Source organism: Calonectris borealis, chromosome 4, assembly GCF_964195595.1.
Source record: "Calonectris borealis chromosome 4, bCalBor7.hap1.2, whole genome shotgun sequence".
NCBI lineage: Eukaryota > Metazoa > Chordata > Aves > Procellariiformes > Procellariidae > Calonectris > Calonectris borealis.
Genome location: NC_134315.1, coordinates 43405785 through 43420665, shown reverse-complemented (window position 1 = coordinate 43420665; position 14881 = coordinate 43405785). Strand labels below are relative to the sequence as shown.

General features: G+C 37.2%; 1 protein-coding gene across 5 annotated transcripts in view; it reads right to left on the bottom strand.

The window, feature by feature from the left end:
- Window positions 1-862: 862 nt before the first annotated feature.
- Window positions 863-14881, bottom strand: part of NEK1 (NIMA related kinase 1) — a 56537-nt gene continuing 42518 nt past the window's right edge. For 4 of the 5 annotated variants that reach the window (XM_075149338.1, XM_075149340.1, XM_075149342.1 and 1 more), the window contains 7 exons: window positions 14491-14645; window positions 13342-13553; window positions 11044-11177; window positions 10632-10764; window positions 5710-8590; window positions 5182-5234; window positions 863-2300 (listed from right to left, as the gene is read on the bottom strand). In XM_075149338.1, coding sequence (XP_075005439.1) covers window positions 8577-8590; window positions 10632-10764; window positions 11044-11177; window positions 13342-13553; window positions 14491-14645 — 648 coding nt within the window. In that variant the 3' untranslated portion in view covers window positions 863-2300; window positions 5182-5234; window positions 5710-8576. Of the gene's footprint in view, window positions 2301-5181; window positions 5235-5709; window positions 8591-10631; window positions 10765-11043; window positions 11178-13341; window positions 13554-14490; window positions 14646-14881 lie in introns of those variants that run through there. The other variant, XM_075149343.1, reaches the window with a different exon arrangement.

Below are 14881 nucleotides of genomic sequence, written 5' to 3'. Positions count from 1 at the left end.
CCAGTTTAGTGACCTGTCTCCTGGAATCCCTTAACGAGCAGGATCAGAGTTAGTAATGACCTGCTGGGTAGCAGGGAGGTGTCGGGAGAAATGTTATGGAGATGCTTGAGATGCAGTGTACTCTAATATCCCTCCATTCCTGATCGTCAGATTTCAGAATAAAAATTGTCAAATGGCAGATAATAAAGCCATAATATTTTCCAAGACTGCCAACAATCATTCTTGAGCAACTTACCCCAGCAAAAACATGTCAGAATAAACAATCAGGGCATAACTAACTTGAAATGCCTTCCCCTTTTGTTTTCTTAGGACAAATAATTAACAATGTTTTGACTCTAGGTAGTGTTGCGTAACATGAAACGTAGTAGTTTTAACCAAAATACCAGGGTAATCCAGGAACAAGCTGTAACTTAATTTTTGGCATTTTTATTTTCAGTTTCCCAAGTGAATACTACTTCTGAGTGCGTGGAAGTGTTTATTAATCAATCCTGATACGTATCCACATACACTGCCATCTAGAATGAGGTTAGTGCATTATAGCTGCTGCGGGAACCTTAACTCACTTTCATTGACTTTAGGAGGATTAAGTCAGAAACAATACTATTTTAATGCCATTTTTTGTATTTACTTGGCAAATACTCTTGTCAATTTAAAGTTTCCCGTGGGAGGTGTCAAGAGGTCACTGAAGTTTTCCTGGGCAAGGGAGGGAGAGTGGTTGAAACCTTGGCCTCCCTGCTGCTTCCTTCAGTGTTTTTCTTCATGTCATTAGTGCTGCACTCGGCACTTTTCCCCCAGCTTCTATTAGAAGAGGGAATGAGTGAATGTAAAAATGTTAGTAAGAAATGGAGGCAAGAAACACAGAGAAGGCATCCCTGCTGTTTTATTTGGCTAATTCTAGGCCTCAGTAACAGTAAACTTAGTCACAGAAAGTGAGTATGTCTAGTATGCACAAAAAAACTCCCAGATGCTTTCAGCACATTTTTTTCCCAGTTCATTCTATTATTCTACGCAGTCTTCTGTCCAAGGATCACAAAGCCTTCTGACCTCTCTGTTATCCTATGGCAAGGAAATACAGTTCCCTAGGGCTGAAAAAGCATCAGGGTTCGATTTCCAGAAATGAGGTACCTGCAATTACCGTGAACATCAGTGTAACTGTGAGTGAGTAGCATATTTTTCAGACACCACTAAGACAGAAATGCAGATTGGAGGGGCAGGAGAGACACCCCACATCTTACAGGCCTTGTATGCAAGGCTTCTGAATTTTAGCTGAAAATACCCGAGTTGAGGTATCAAAAACAGCTTTGTTAAAGCTAGTGACTGTAGGAAGGCATCTGACCTATGGATTAGTATGATCCCTCTAACAAGCGCCCGTGGTTTATCATATGACAAAACAGGCAATTTCACAATTATTAGATTTTTTAACTATTTCAGTTACACATTTCTTACATTTTTAACTGCTGTAAGGCAGAATAAAACATCTGTGCGGAGTTTTGCCCGCAAGTGAAAACAAAAATAGTGTTAAGTAAGTACATTACAACTTGATTAATGCAAGATAAACATTATACACTACACAGCTTTTGCTCCTCAGCAGGCCTATTTCACATTGTATGTTCATAAATTTCTCTTACTAACGCTGCACAAGCAGCCTTGCACCATCCTTGACAGATGAGATTTAGGAACTATTTAAGTGGTTTAAGTTACAGCTCCATCTGTTACACCCCATCCTTCTGATGGAGATTACTTTCACTGTGGCAGAATGAGCAGAATGGAAGATGTGCTCATATCCTCGCCAACTGCAGCTCAGTCTGGTGACTTGGCTCAAACCCATCTTCTCAGCAGTTTAATCGACGACGCTATGCTTTGTGCCGAAGCATGAGGGTGGGTGCACGTTTCATTCTGCTGGTTCTGATCATCATCAGCAGAGGGAAAGAATAGAGAGCTGAGAACAGGAGCATCTTCACAGATCACAGTGATATTTGATGCAAGCTTTCTTTAAGTTTTACTGGGAGGAGGGAGGCCTTATGACTGCAGTCATCCATGCTTTGCTATTGCATGTATGGCTAGATACTGGTATTTATGGTAGAAAATCTGTCATTACTGATCTGAGCAGACTAGTTACTGTAGTGTTACTGCATGATTAACAAAGGTCGCAGGCCGGGATTGAACTGTGCTCCCTGTCCCAGCTGACAACGCTTAACCTCAGTGTCTGTTGGAGTCAGAATTTGCTGCGGTCTCTTCCTGGACAAACAAGATTGCCCAATGTAGAGAAAGCAATAGTGGTCATCTGAGGGAAGGAGGCACTGCAGTGAATTAAGTGCATACGTGTGAGTTAAGTGATTCAGGGCACTGTGATCATTAACTGATACACTAAAGTCCACGGTGGAACAGGATATACAATTCAGTGCAATCAGAATTTTCAACAGCTGAAAAAAATTGCTATATTATTAATAGCTAAAAATCACATTAGAGATGTTTTACTGCTGTGGAAATAATTCTCCATATATGTTTACTAACAGTAAAATACAGATCTACTAAATAAAGCTTTAAAACTATTAAGCATGAAAAAATAAAATATACTAGCATTTCTTAGAATTAAAAAGGCATGAAAGTATGTCCAGCATTAAGTCCAAATTTACTCTATTGAGAAGCTCAACTGCCATAATCTTCATCTTTTGATTTCCTCTTACAAAGTTTGAAGAACAAGACTAAAATACTCCAAACTGCTATATAAGTTACCAAAACTAACATCAGTGGGAAAGGATCAACTAAGTGTGCTACAATAATGGCAAATTAGATGCATTTTATGACTATCTTTTAGACATCTTAATCAAGAGTTGTTACAGCTCAATACCGAGGAAGAAACAGAGTTTAGAGGAAGTGCAACAGCCTACAGCAGTTTATAAAAAGGAGACTGACTGACCCTTTAAGCAGCGGTCATGTTGGTATAGCTACACAATAGATAGAGCTCTAGCTCATCATTAACAGCATCTCAGGTTTTCTGTCTTTTCTATATCCCCATCAAATCAATCACTTCTTCAGAAAAAGACTACAAACCTTAGTTTTGTAAAACTACTCTGGTAGCATTTAAAATAGTTCTAGCGGCAATAAAACAAACAGCAATGAGAACTCTTGCTTGCTGATGGGAAAGGTGATAGAAGATAAAAGTAGCATCCCTGAAGTATTGCTTAAAATTTACAATTTTATTGAGAGAGGTAGAACTGCAGAGTTTTTGCCTAAAATTTGAATCTGGGGAAGTTTTATCCTATATTGAGGATGCAGCAAAAATGCATACTTCATCTCTTCCCCCGAGACGACATTATTGTCAGGACTGTCTGCAGGATACAGCAAAAATTAGGGTATATCAAGGACCTGATTATGGTTCCATTATCCTCAGAGCATGTCTGTATGAGCTTGACCCACAGCGTTACTTGAAACGGAACTGTATTTTCTCCTGGCTGACTCTGATCCCTAAGGGAACATCCATCAGCCAAGCAGAAGTGACTCATGCAACGCCCCAGCCTCGCACTTGATACAGTCAGCCTCAGGGACAACTTGTGAAAGAACTGTCATAGCCATCCTGAAACTAAGCAAATGCTACTTCACTGGAGTTTTCTCACTCTGTAACCCGCACCGGTTTTGGCTTTTGTTGTGCAGCTAATGTGAAAAAACTCTCCAAGTCTTTGGCTCTGCGAGTTTCTAAACTGTATCGTTAAAAAGAGAGTTAATGCAATTAGCTAAATCCCATCTTGGTTTAAAAATGTCTTGGAGATAAAATCTGGAAGAGTGCACCAGGCAAGCAATTTAGCAGGAGCAGCTGAACTCCTATATACGTGTCTCACAAGTAACTACAAATTAATATATCTTTATGGAAGCAGTTAAATTAAGGCTTTAGTTGCTGAAGAACTGTTTTTAAGACTCTTGCACAAGCCAACCGTTCAAAGTACTACTATTTGAATTGATGAACTCATCAGCTCAGCTGGAAAACATATCAACTTGGAAATGCATTTGAAGTGTGTATTGCATTAACACACAAATTTAATTTAAAGGAAGAAGCTCTTTATGGATTTTAAAACTAGTACTTAAACTCTGCAAATTGCTGCATCTAAACTGCTATGCTAAAAATGGCAAAAAGAAAGGTAACCATTGGTTTCTATTTTATGCTAAATTTTAGTCTACATGGTTCACAAATGAACAAGTGTTAAAATAAGATTTGAGAAAGCACGCAATTATTTGGGAAGAAAAATGTTTAAAAGGATTGAAAAAATCAAATTTCTACATTTGTCTTTGGTTTATCACAGTTAATAAAATTAAGTAGAGCCTAGCTTCATTTCAGGCTTGATGAGGTGCTTTTGGTGGAGAGAGAGAAGTCAAATGAGTAATTTAGTCAGGGGCATGCTTCTACCCCACCCTCTGGCTGAGGGGAAGATTGATACAGAGTCCACCCATACACAACATCACAACTGTGCTAAGAGTGTCATATTTTGTTTTACGTGCATCTAGTCATCTGGGGAAACCGGGCGTACCATGCCATCCTCCTATCCCCCAGGAAAAGGAGCATAAGGATTGCATGGCTGATACAAGCTGAGAAACTGTGCTCCATCTAAAGGCCTGTTACTCAGTTGAGTAAGTTCTATATATTTATCTACATTTTTGGTTTGTACATTATTTGTGAATGTTATGTAAAACATACAAAAACATATTTGTAAACATACGAAGATTTGTGTTTATGTGTAGCGTTTGCAGAACATGGCCTTGTACAAGGACATACTTATAAATCATAGCAACTTTAGAATTTCCATGCTGATTCAGACTCACCGACTACCAGCTTCAGGACACTACCTAGAGTACCAGGTAGCCCCACGTCTTTCCAAGCAAAGTGCAATCTGCTGCGAAGCCGCGGCACCGTGTAAGGCGGCGGGTCGTGCACCCCGGGGGAGGGGCGCAGCTCGACCCGGCCCCGGCCCCGGCCCCGGCCCCGGCCCCGGCCCCGGCCCCGGCCCCGGCCCCGGCCCCGGCCCCGGCCCCGGCCCCGGCCCCGGCCCCGGCCCCGGCCCCGGCCCCGGCCCCGGCCCCGGCCCCGGCCATGCTGCCACCTGGCGGTTGCAGAGCGGCAGCGCCGCCGCCCCATGGCACATAGGCAGGCTCGGGATGTCTATTCTAAACGCTAGCTTACGAACTCACAGTTCAACTCTTGAGTTGAGGACAGTCAGAGTTTTGAAAGGGTGTAATTTCCCCTGCAAACAAATGTGAAAAAAACAATCTTTTACAAAATATTTTTGTAAGTTTTCAGCAGATTTGGGCAAGGTTGTAAAGCTTTAGAACAAGAGGGTTAGTAGAAAATGCATGTTTGAATAAACATAGAGCATTTATGCACAACATAGAGCAAGAGGGAGACAGAAACGCTAAAAGCTGAAGTAAGAATGACAGACAAATTATGTAGATATCTTAAGAGCACAGAGAACCTTGTCAGGAACATGGTACACTGGAACTTTGTTTCAATCAGCCGCTCACTTACCAGACCATGGAAATGTTAGCTACCTGCTTTGGTTCACATTGCCCAACCAGGGAATACACTTTTCTGAAGTACCTTCTAGTGGCAACTTCAAATACACACTCAAAGTTCAGCAAACCAAAGAGCTAAAAGCCTCTTCAGGCTCTGTTCTTCGAAAAAGATTCTAGGCAGCAATGCTCAGCGTAGGATTACTGTACCTGTTCAGCTCCAAACAAAGCCAGGTAGCAGTGAAGACTCCCATCTTCCCGCCGCAGGCCACGAGGACACATTCTCTCTCGTTCTGCCTCCCTGCTGGGGTTTTACTCCTTTCCGTTGAAGGTCAGAAAACTCAAGGTGTGTGTACAGCTATAAATAGCACAGTCAGCCGAGAGAGTCCACTGTCACAGACTACAATCATGTCTGCAGGGCAGCACAACAGAGGCATTATGGGTTTGGGTTTTTTTTGGAGGGGTGTATGTGTGGTTTTTTGTTTGTTTGTGGGGTTTTTTTTTTGTTTGTTTGTTTTAAAGATTCCTCATCTGAACTACAGTTGGCTTCTGGGGTCAAGAAGAAAGACTGAGGACAGGGACATAATGTGAAATAGTTTACAGAGTATGTTTTGTGCCAAAAATACCATTCTATTATCTCAATTTGCTACTAGAATTACAACAGAAAATTCTTCATAGTGAACGTAACGTGAATACAAGCAAAATACTCAACTAATTTCAATAAGTTATTACATACAGACCAATAAATCGTCCTGAAGTAACACTATCCTTGATGTCGTTATAATGTACGTTAAATAGGGATTTAAATTTCAGTTAAAAGTATTTTTTTAGCAGACAAACTTATTTACTGTGTCAATTTTAAATTAGCTCTTGAGGGTTTTCAAGGATATCCAGTAGCAGCTGGCAAGTTTGAAGATTATTCTTGAAAAGCTGTGCACAATCTACGCATATATTTCAAATCATTAATTGATAAAAAGCTCTATGTCTGTAAAGCTTGAAGTCTGCAGATTACATCCATTTTTCTTACCAGAAGCAAGCCAGCACACTGCATAAGAAATGAATAATGTCAATAATGATATGATTTCAATTTAAAAAGAATTAAACACGCCCCCAACCCTTAACTTCAGTAAGATTGTATCACCTTGAGAAAATTCAAAACCACAGAGCGCAGAATATACCAGCTGGTACATTTTCTTCTTTTATATGGTTAATCTATATTCTTTTAAATCTAAAATTTTGGGTCCTCCCTTCCCCCCAAAAGTGGGCAAGGTATGATTTGAAAAGCAAACTTGAAAAAGGAAAATAATGCAGACTCATTCTTTATTAAAGTCTTTAGAGTGTATTTGCTAAATGTCACGGATGACATAGCTCATGGGGATCATCTCTCTGAATAGATTATTCAGCAGTGAAAAGTGGAATGGAAGAGAAGCCTAGTGAAAAATCCCCAAAATTTGCTGTGGAAAGTTTAAAAAAAAGGAGGTGAAGGAGAAGAGAAGCAGCACTGTTTCCAACAATGATCATACTTTCTCATCAGATGAAGCAAGAGGTGTTTATCAAGTAAATAAGGACATTAAAAAATTAATATATTAAAGGCATTTATGATTATTAATTTTATTCTCATCGCAGGTTCCCAGGATACAGCTGAAATAGAGTAAGTTTGGTCTACCATTAAGAATTGGATGTGTTTAAAAAAATTAACACTTTTCAGTGAGCAAAGCTTTAATAACAACACCATAAAACAATTATACAAAAATCATGTACATATTTTGACAGTTCTAAATAATGTATATATACACACTTGCTTTTACTTTGTGGAAAAGTAACTTTTGACAGTTTTAGATTGTGACTGGCTGTAGCTGGGGAGGGGAAATCTGTTTTTCTCCAATAGGGCAGTTGGAAGTTTGACAGTTTATCAGACTTGTAACAAGAGACTTATTTTATGGGTAAGCCAATAAAGCTGTTCCAGAGATGATGACTGGAAAAAGTCATCTAAAGGCATACCTAATGTCTGCCCTGTATAGTACTGCTTTGACAGGAGGAACAAGGAAATGTGGGTCAGAAGAAACCTGTTTTTTCTTTCGGGGTGCTGGAAATCAAGCTACAAAACATGAGCCAAAAGATGCAAAGTATTGTGCCTGCAATATTTCATTTTCCCCTGTGGCTGCTGGAGCCATGAGTGTGACAGTAAGAATTAAAAAACAAACTGCAAAAAACCCACTCCTTTCAATTCAACAGCATACCATATTATCATTGACCAGATTACAAAATTCAAAAGAGCTAAATACTTGGGATTTGGGGAAGAGGTTGAAGAAGGGGAAGAAAAATATTCAGAAAAAAGTATTCTAGCTCCTCAAAAAAACCCAGACATTTCAATGACGACTTAAGTACCAGTTTGCCTTGATTTAGAAACACCATTAAGATATTTCAGATGACACTGGTTAAAAAGTAACAGAAGCCTTCAGCTTCAAATTACAATAATTTTTTTATTAAGAAAAAAGTGAAATACTCAAACTGGACACACTAGATTAAGATGCTATTAAAATACAACCACAAGGGTCAATAAAATGAAGTAATTTCTTTATGTAGGTGTAAAGAGAGGCTATTTTAAGTATGCAAGTGAATAGTTAGATGTGAGTACTTCCACAACACAGTAATGCTTCCAATTGCTTAACTGCACCAGCCAACTGTTGATATGGCAGAAACTGGGTTTTACATTGTAGGTCTCAGTTTTGTATCAGAATATCTACAGGTATTCTCTTCTGTATTTCTGTTGGAATTTGAGAGATTACAGGGTTTGGGTTTTTTTGTTTTGTTTTGTTGTTTTTTGTTTTGTTTTGTTTTTAAATTTTGGGCATCTAATATTTAATGAACACATATGCAAGTACACACAAGAGAAGTGTATAGGTATCTCAGTTTTAAAAGCCATGTTATTCCTCTTTTTCATACAATCAACATTCTTTTTTGAAGTCTTGCTCCTCCTGCCCCATGTTACATTCTCCACTACGATTTGTTATTCAGCTGTGCAGACTTCAAACACCGATATGTAGTACAGCATTAAGGAATTTCCTGAGCCAGGTTTATTCATCATTATCTGTAAAAAGCAGGAGAGAGAGAGAGAGAGACAGGGTGAAAAGGAGTAACAGACAGACAGACACACACAAAATCAAGCTGGGGTTACAAAACAAACTAGAAACCACAATTCAGTAAGCAATAATACAAGTCAGTCACCGATGAGGTGACTGTTACCAAAACTGCCTTGAAAGTACTATGTGTACAAATATTGAACAACATCTCTTTCTTGGATTAGTGAATTTAAGAGAGTTTCATCTCAAGTCGCCTGCTTCAGTTAGAACAATCCTCTTGGTAAAGAGCAATATAGATTTTTTTCTAACTTTTCTTATTTGAAGAGTGTAAAATTTTGAGACAGAAGCTCATGAATATGCTTCTCACTGTCACTTGTCCTCTATTCACCTTTATTAGCATAGGATTTTTTCTTTAAATGTCTGAAATTTATGGAACTACTTTAAATGTAGTTCTTTATGTACTTTAGTACTAAAGTACTACATGTACTTTAAATGTACAGAACTACTTTTTCTTTACATTTTTGTATGCTACCACAGATTTGTAAAATGCAGAATTAGAACTGAAGCTATTAAAAATAGCCACTCGTTAATCAGCATTTTGCAAGATGAAAGTTAGCTCATTTTAACAGGATTCACTCAGACAACAGCTTACAATCTGCCAACATTTCAGCAAATTGTCATTTAAGCCTTTTAGTACTAGTTTTAAAATATCCTTAAGGCAAAGTGGCAAGGAAAAAACACAGGTAGCACTATAGTTACCATTTTCTTCTTGTTCTATATTGCCAGTCCTTTGGACACTTGAAAAATGAACTACTACAATGTATCTTTCCAATTCTGTCATTAAATCAATAAATTGTGGTTGAAAAAATATTTTTCAGGCACTTTTCTGTCATACTTCTATAACACAGCATGAAAACAACACAGTACTGGTTATTCTTACTGAGTGGTTCTATACTAGTAGCAAAGAAAAATTGGGAAAATGTAATTTGTATTAGATTTTTTTTTTTTTTAATTATGTTTTTAAAACTAGTTTTTAAGACTTTCCCCCCCAAGCATTTATATATAAAAACCATAGAAAGCCGAAGTCTTATTTGACCCTTTATTTACTGCTATTGCAACACATTTGTAAAAGAAATTAAAAGATGCGGAAAGTAGACATTGGTTAACATGCATTAGAATGTTTTTTCAAAATTGAAATACATTAAATAGTCATCATTGCACACATTTCTGAAGCCAATATATAATGCTTCTGATTTCTGGTAAAATAATTGAGATTTAAATTTTTTTTTTTCTCTCCAGTAAAGACTTTCATCATTAGGAATCTAAAATAACATAACTGCAGTTAAATTTTTGACACAGAGAAAAAAAAAAAACAAACCCATTTCTCATTGATAGTAGTCTGTGTGGTATTTCATAGAGTGACTGTGAAAGATCTACGAACTATCCATCTCCCTAGTAATCTGTGCTAAGCTACGCAGGGCTCCCAAGCAAGACAAATTCTCTTCATGTATTTCTGAGCCACCTGAAAACTAAGATGGATGGTACCTTCACATCAAGTTCTTCTGAAAAATGACAACTGTAGGATAAAGGGCCACATGAAATTTTCCTTTCAGAAAAGCAGTGATACTGCAACCCATTAAAAGTAGTGTTTTGGTAAGAACAATATTATTTTAGCTAAAAATTCATTAATTCTTAAGATAAAATTGCTTTTAATTCTGAAAGTCTTATTCTAGACTTCCATCCTCCCAGTCTGCATAACTGTTTTACAGTAATTAAGTAATTATACTGCACCTTTCATAAGACAACTATTATTACAGTTGACTGTATATGTATATACTGTTAAATCAGAGTGGTCAGCATGCTAAATCAAAGTTTGCCACATTTTGCTGCAGGAATAAAAATACCCTTTGTGAAAAAAATTATTTTTATCAGTTTAGCCAACCAATATTACAAAGCACAGATACGTTTTAAAAGCGTATTAGAACCTATTGTATATGACCACGAAAAAACATAAGACAAGCCATAATTGCCAGGATATAGTGAGATTACCTTCCTGGTAGGCTCCGTCTGCCATTACTAGGTGAAGTATTTTGGCATACAGGTGTTTGTGTTCATTTCCAAGAATAGTCTGAACTATGGTTGAACAAATATCAATATTTTCGTCTTCATCTTCATGTATAGCCTGGGAGAAAGGACAATCCATGTTGCCAAAATTAAAATGGGTAGAGAATTAAATAGCTCAGATTTATTAAATGCAATTCATGGTTAAACCCAAAGTTTTCCTCTTTAATCCACTGGCATGGCATTTTCTCTGTTAATATTTTAGTGTGTCAAAACAGAATAAAAGACTAAAGAAATAAGCACTGATTCTAGTCACACAATGCAATTAGTTACTAGCACAGTAAGCAGCCCTAGGTACTTGTTTTTTAAAATATTTTCCACTTGAGGTTATCCCACAAACCTTTATTTTCTCATAAACTTCAATGAATTTATCAAAGCCTATTTCCTGCTCCAGGTTATATCTCAACTCTTCCAAATGGCTGAAGATACTATCACATTCTTCACATTCACTGGCAATCTCTCCATCACTATTATCTATAAAGAAAGAAAACAACAGTAAAAACCCCTCAGTTTTCCTACACTCTTTAATGTTGTTTCTGTGGCCCTAAACTTGATATCCACCCAGGCCTCTAAATGTAATGAAATGTAAAGGTAAGCTGAGGAGCACCAGATGATGTTGGCAGATGTTCTGAACAACCTGCAAGGAAATAGGAACAGTCCCTTTCTTGACAGCAAAGAAATTCTGAATCCCAAATAGGAAACATCTAGCGATCCCCTAAAACCGCACTCTGATAGTTAGCCATAAAGGTATTCATACTGAAGGAAAACAAGGTATGGTCTTAAAGCGCACTTACTTAGCAAAGCAATGTTAGTAGGTCAACTTCCATATAACCATTCCACATATTTCTGAGGTGGAACTGATACAGGGTTCAGTGGCTGACCCATGCTAGGGAAAAGAGCTCCTTAATGAAGCAGCTGTCTTCTAGCAGAATATAAGGACATGTAAATTAAGAATCAGTTATTTAATTCCTGCACTGAGATGCGTCTGGAGCAAGTCTAAAAACCCCAGTATTAATTTAGCTACAAAGTTCCTCATTCTTTTACGAGTCCATCTCCATTGTGTAGCAAATTCAGTATGCCAATTGGTGCAATAAGATATGCGAAAGAAATCAAGATGATTTTGCTTATAGGCTACAGAAACCTTACAAATAGGTTTGTAACAGTCAAACATTAGGTAAGTTTAACAAAAGAAGGATCTATTTAAAAATACAAGATAGAATCCCTATGTAAAATCCTGTTATAAAATGCAAACTGTTCTTGCCCAAGAAAAATACTTCCTTAAATAAGTATTTGAAATATGAAAGGACTTATCTTCTACCCAGGGAAAAATATACAACTTTTTAGATTTCAGAACTTATATTACCAAATCTTTAAAAAAAAATACATAGTAGTGCCTGGTAGGTTACAGACTTTGTGAGTTAGTATTAAAACTCTAACAACTTTCAATTCCTATATATGACTAGTGTAAGGTATAATCCTGACCAAATTGTATCCCTGATTCAAGTATCAACAGTCACATCAATAAGAAATTATCATTGAAATAAAAGGAAAAGTTGTATATGGGTTAAACACCCATTAGATTACTTCTAATCCTGTATTTAACTTCTGGATCTTGAACAGATTTGGTTTCAAGTTCTGCCTGTTCCCCTGAGATTTGAAGGCCTTCCTCCCGCCCCCATCACTGAAACCTGCAATTCTTATGGAATATCATGAATCCAGAAGGTGGGACACTGACACCAAATACCGTAATGCTTGCAACAACAACAGAATCACAGAAACAGATAGTATCGTATGTTATCAGTGTATAACATCAGCACTGTCAAAAAATGAAAGAAGATGGTATTACCTAAGTTTGTTTTACCTTAAAATACTTGTTGGAATGTATTATATAGGTAATATCTTACAGGTATATTCAGAGATTTTCAATTTGTTTAAAATTGTCTTCAATAAACCAAAATAACACAAAAACTATGTTTTATATTAGTTATTGATTGTCTACATCTTTTTACACCTATATTTCTAAATGCACTTTATTTTACAGCAGTAGTAAAGTACTTATATTTCAACCAGAATTTAAAAAACACTGAGACTTCAGGACACCATTGTGTATAGCTAATGCAAAATGCTAAAAGCAGTAATAAATTTTTCCGTCTCATTTTTAGTATGACTGCATTAATAGCTATTTTGGTCTAAGGGCAAGGTTAATAATTTCATGTTCCTTTTGACTGCCTGTTAAATTACTTAATTGCAACGTAAGCTGGATCCCAGATACTCCAGTCGTGTCAATTGCTATTTCTTTTTCACTCTTACATTGCAGTCATGAATTATTCAAAACATACGATGTGCACAGAGCCTTTGATCTTCCTTGAAGACAAGTTTTAGACAACTAGAGAAAAAGTGACTTATAATCACTGCCTAACAAATAGCCAACATTTAATTTGCAACATTGAAGGTTGCTTAGATGTTGACCTTAACATTCAGAAAGTCTAAATATTATCTGATTTTTTTAAACTTCTGTATAAAAACTATTAATAAGAGCTTTATTTCATTATAAGTATGCAATGCAAAAACATTATTCTGTGTTTGAATTGTTAACATAAATAAATAACTTATAAAACAGGTATAATAGAAATTATACCTGACTGCCATTCTTCATTAAGTGCACTTTCACTGCTGGGGTTATTTTCATCTCCTTCATCCAGCTCTGTACCATTTGTTACGCATTCGATGACATTAGCCTTTAAAGTAGACTCCTCCTCTTCACTGAATTCCTCACTAGGCTGTTCCCTAAGCAATTGTTCCATTGAAGCCCGGAGTTCCTGCAAATCTGTATCTGCCTCCCCAAACATACTAAAAGAAAGTGATATAATGTATTATATAAAGTATTATGTAATTAATACTTTACAAGACAAACCCTGTAGGAAGAGTTCATTTCTTTTGTTAAGACAACAAACTGGAAAGCCAACGTAGCTGGAGGAGGAAGGGAAAAAAAAAAAAGAAAAGAAAGAGACAAATATTTGTGTCCTCAGTCCAACATGATTACAGCACTGATACCATTATATCATGCAAGACACAGGGAATAAAGATTAGCTAAACAAATACCAGACCATTTCATAAAAAGATGATGATAGGTCCTCAATTCAACTTGATTAGTAAGATAATTTCAGAATCATTGTATTTGTGCACTATTAGAGAACCCTGGCAAGTGTAACATTCCCAATCCAGATAAAAACATGTGTGGAGCAAAAAGAGATCTAGATCTCATCAGAACAGATACACCAGATGATAATATCCCTGCAGACTACCCAAGCTGCAGGGAATAGTCAAGAGTCAGGGTCAGGTTTTGAAGCCCCTGAAAGAATCTGGGGGACTGGAAGGACATCCCAATACAACAGTAGAGAAGACAGATGAGCGAGATTCCCAGAACATACGAAGAAAAGAAATATTCAAGAAATCTTTATTTCTAGAAGAGCGGTAGCCATCAACTTTGATCTGCTTCAGCGGAAGCAGAAGCCAGAAGCCAGAAGAAGCAGAAGCAGAAGCCAGACAGAATAGCATCTTGGATGGAATTTGGAAAGGAAATTCAGACAGCTGTTGTAAGCAGTACATCCCATTAGCTTCTCAATTCTCTGGAGCAGGACTCAAAGTAAATGGTGATTCAATACAGGATTTTTAAAATTTGGGTAAAAACCCCATGCTGGTATACTGTGTAATTGTTAGCGTCTAACCAAAAATATTCTTGATCTAAGATGCCTGTTGAAATACTTGATAAACTTGATACACTCACGTATCCTCAGAATCAGAAGGTCCTTCTTTGGCTTGCTCATCTTCCGTATCATCTATTTCAAGATTATGTTGATGCTGCACATCTGCTACACTGGGAACATCGACTAAAGTTCTGTACAGTTTGTAAAGATCCGGGAGCGAACATGTTCTCAACATCTGCAAAGGTAATAGAAAGCCTGTTTGGTAACAATACTAAAGACAGTCTGAGGTTACAAAATACCCTAAAACGAGATATTTTTTTTTTGTCTTTTTTCATTTGAAGGTCAATTTTAAAATAACGATATGTCCAGCACAGATATTCTAACTGTTGAAAATCTGACATCTTGAATTTTGCCTCTCAGCTAAAAGGAAAGCGTTCCTTCTGCCTTTACAGGCTACAGCAATTGAAAAGC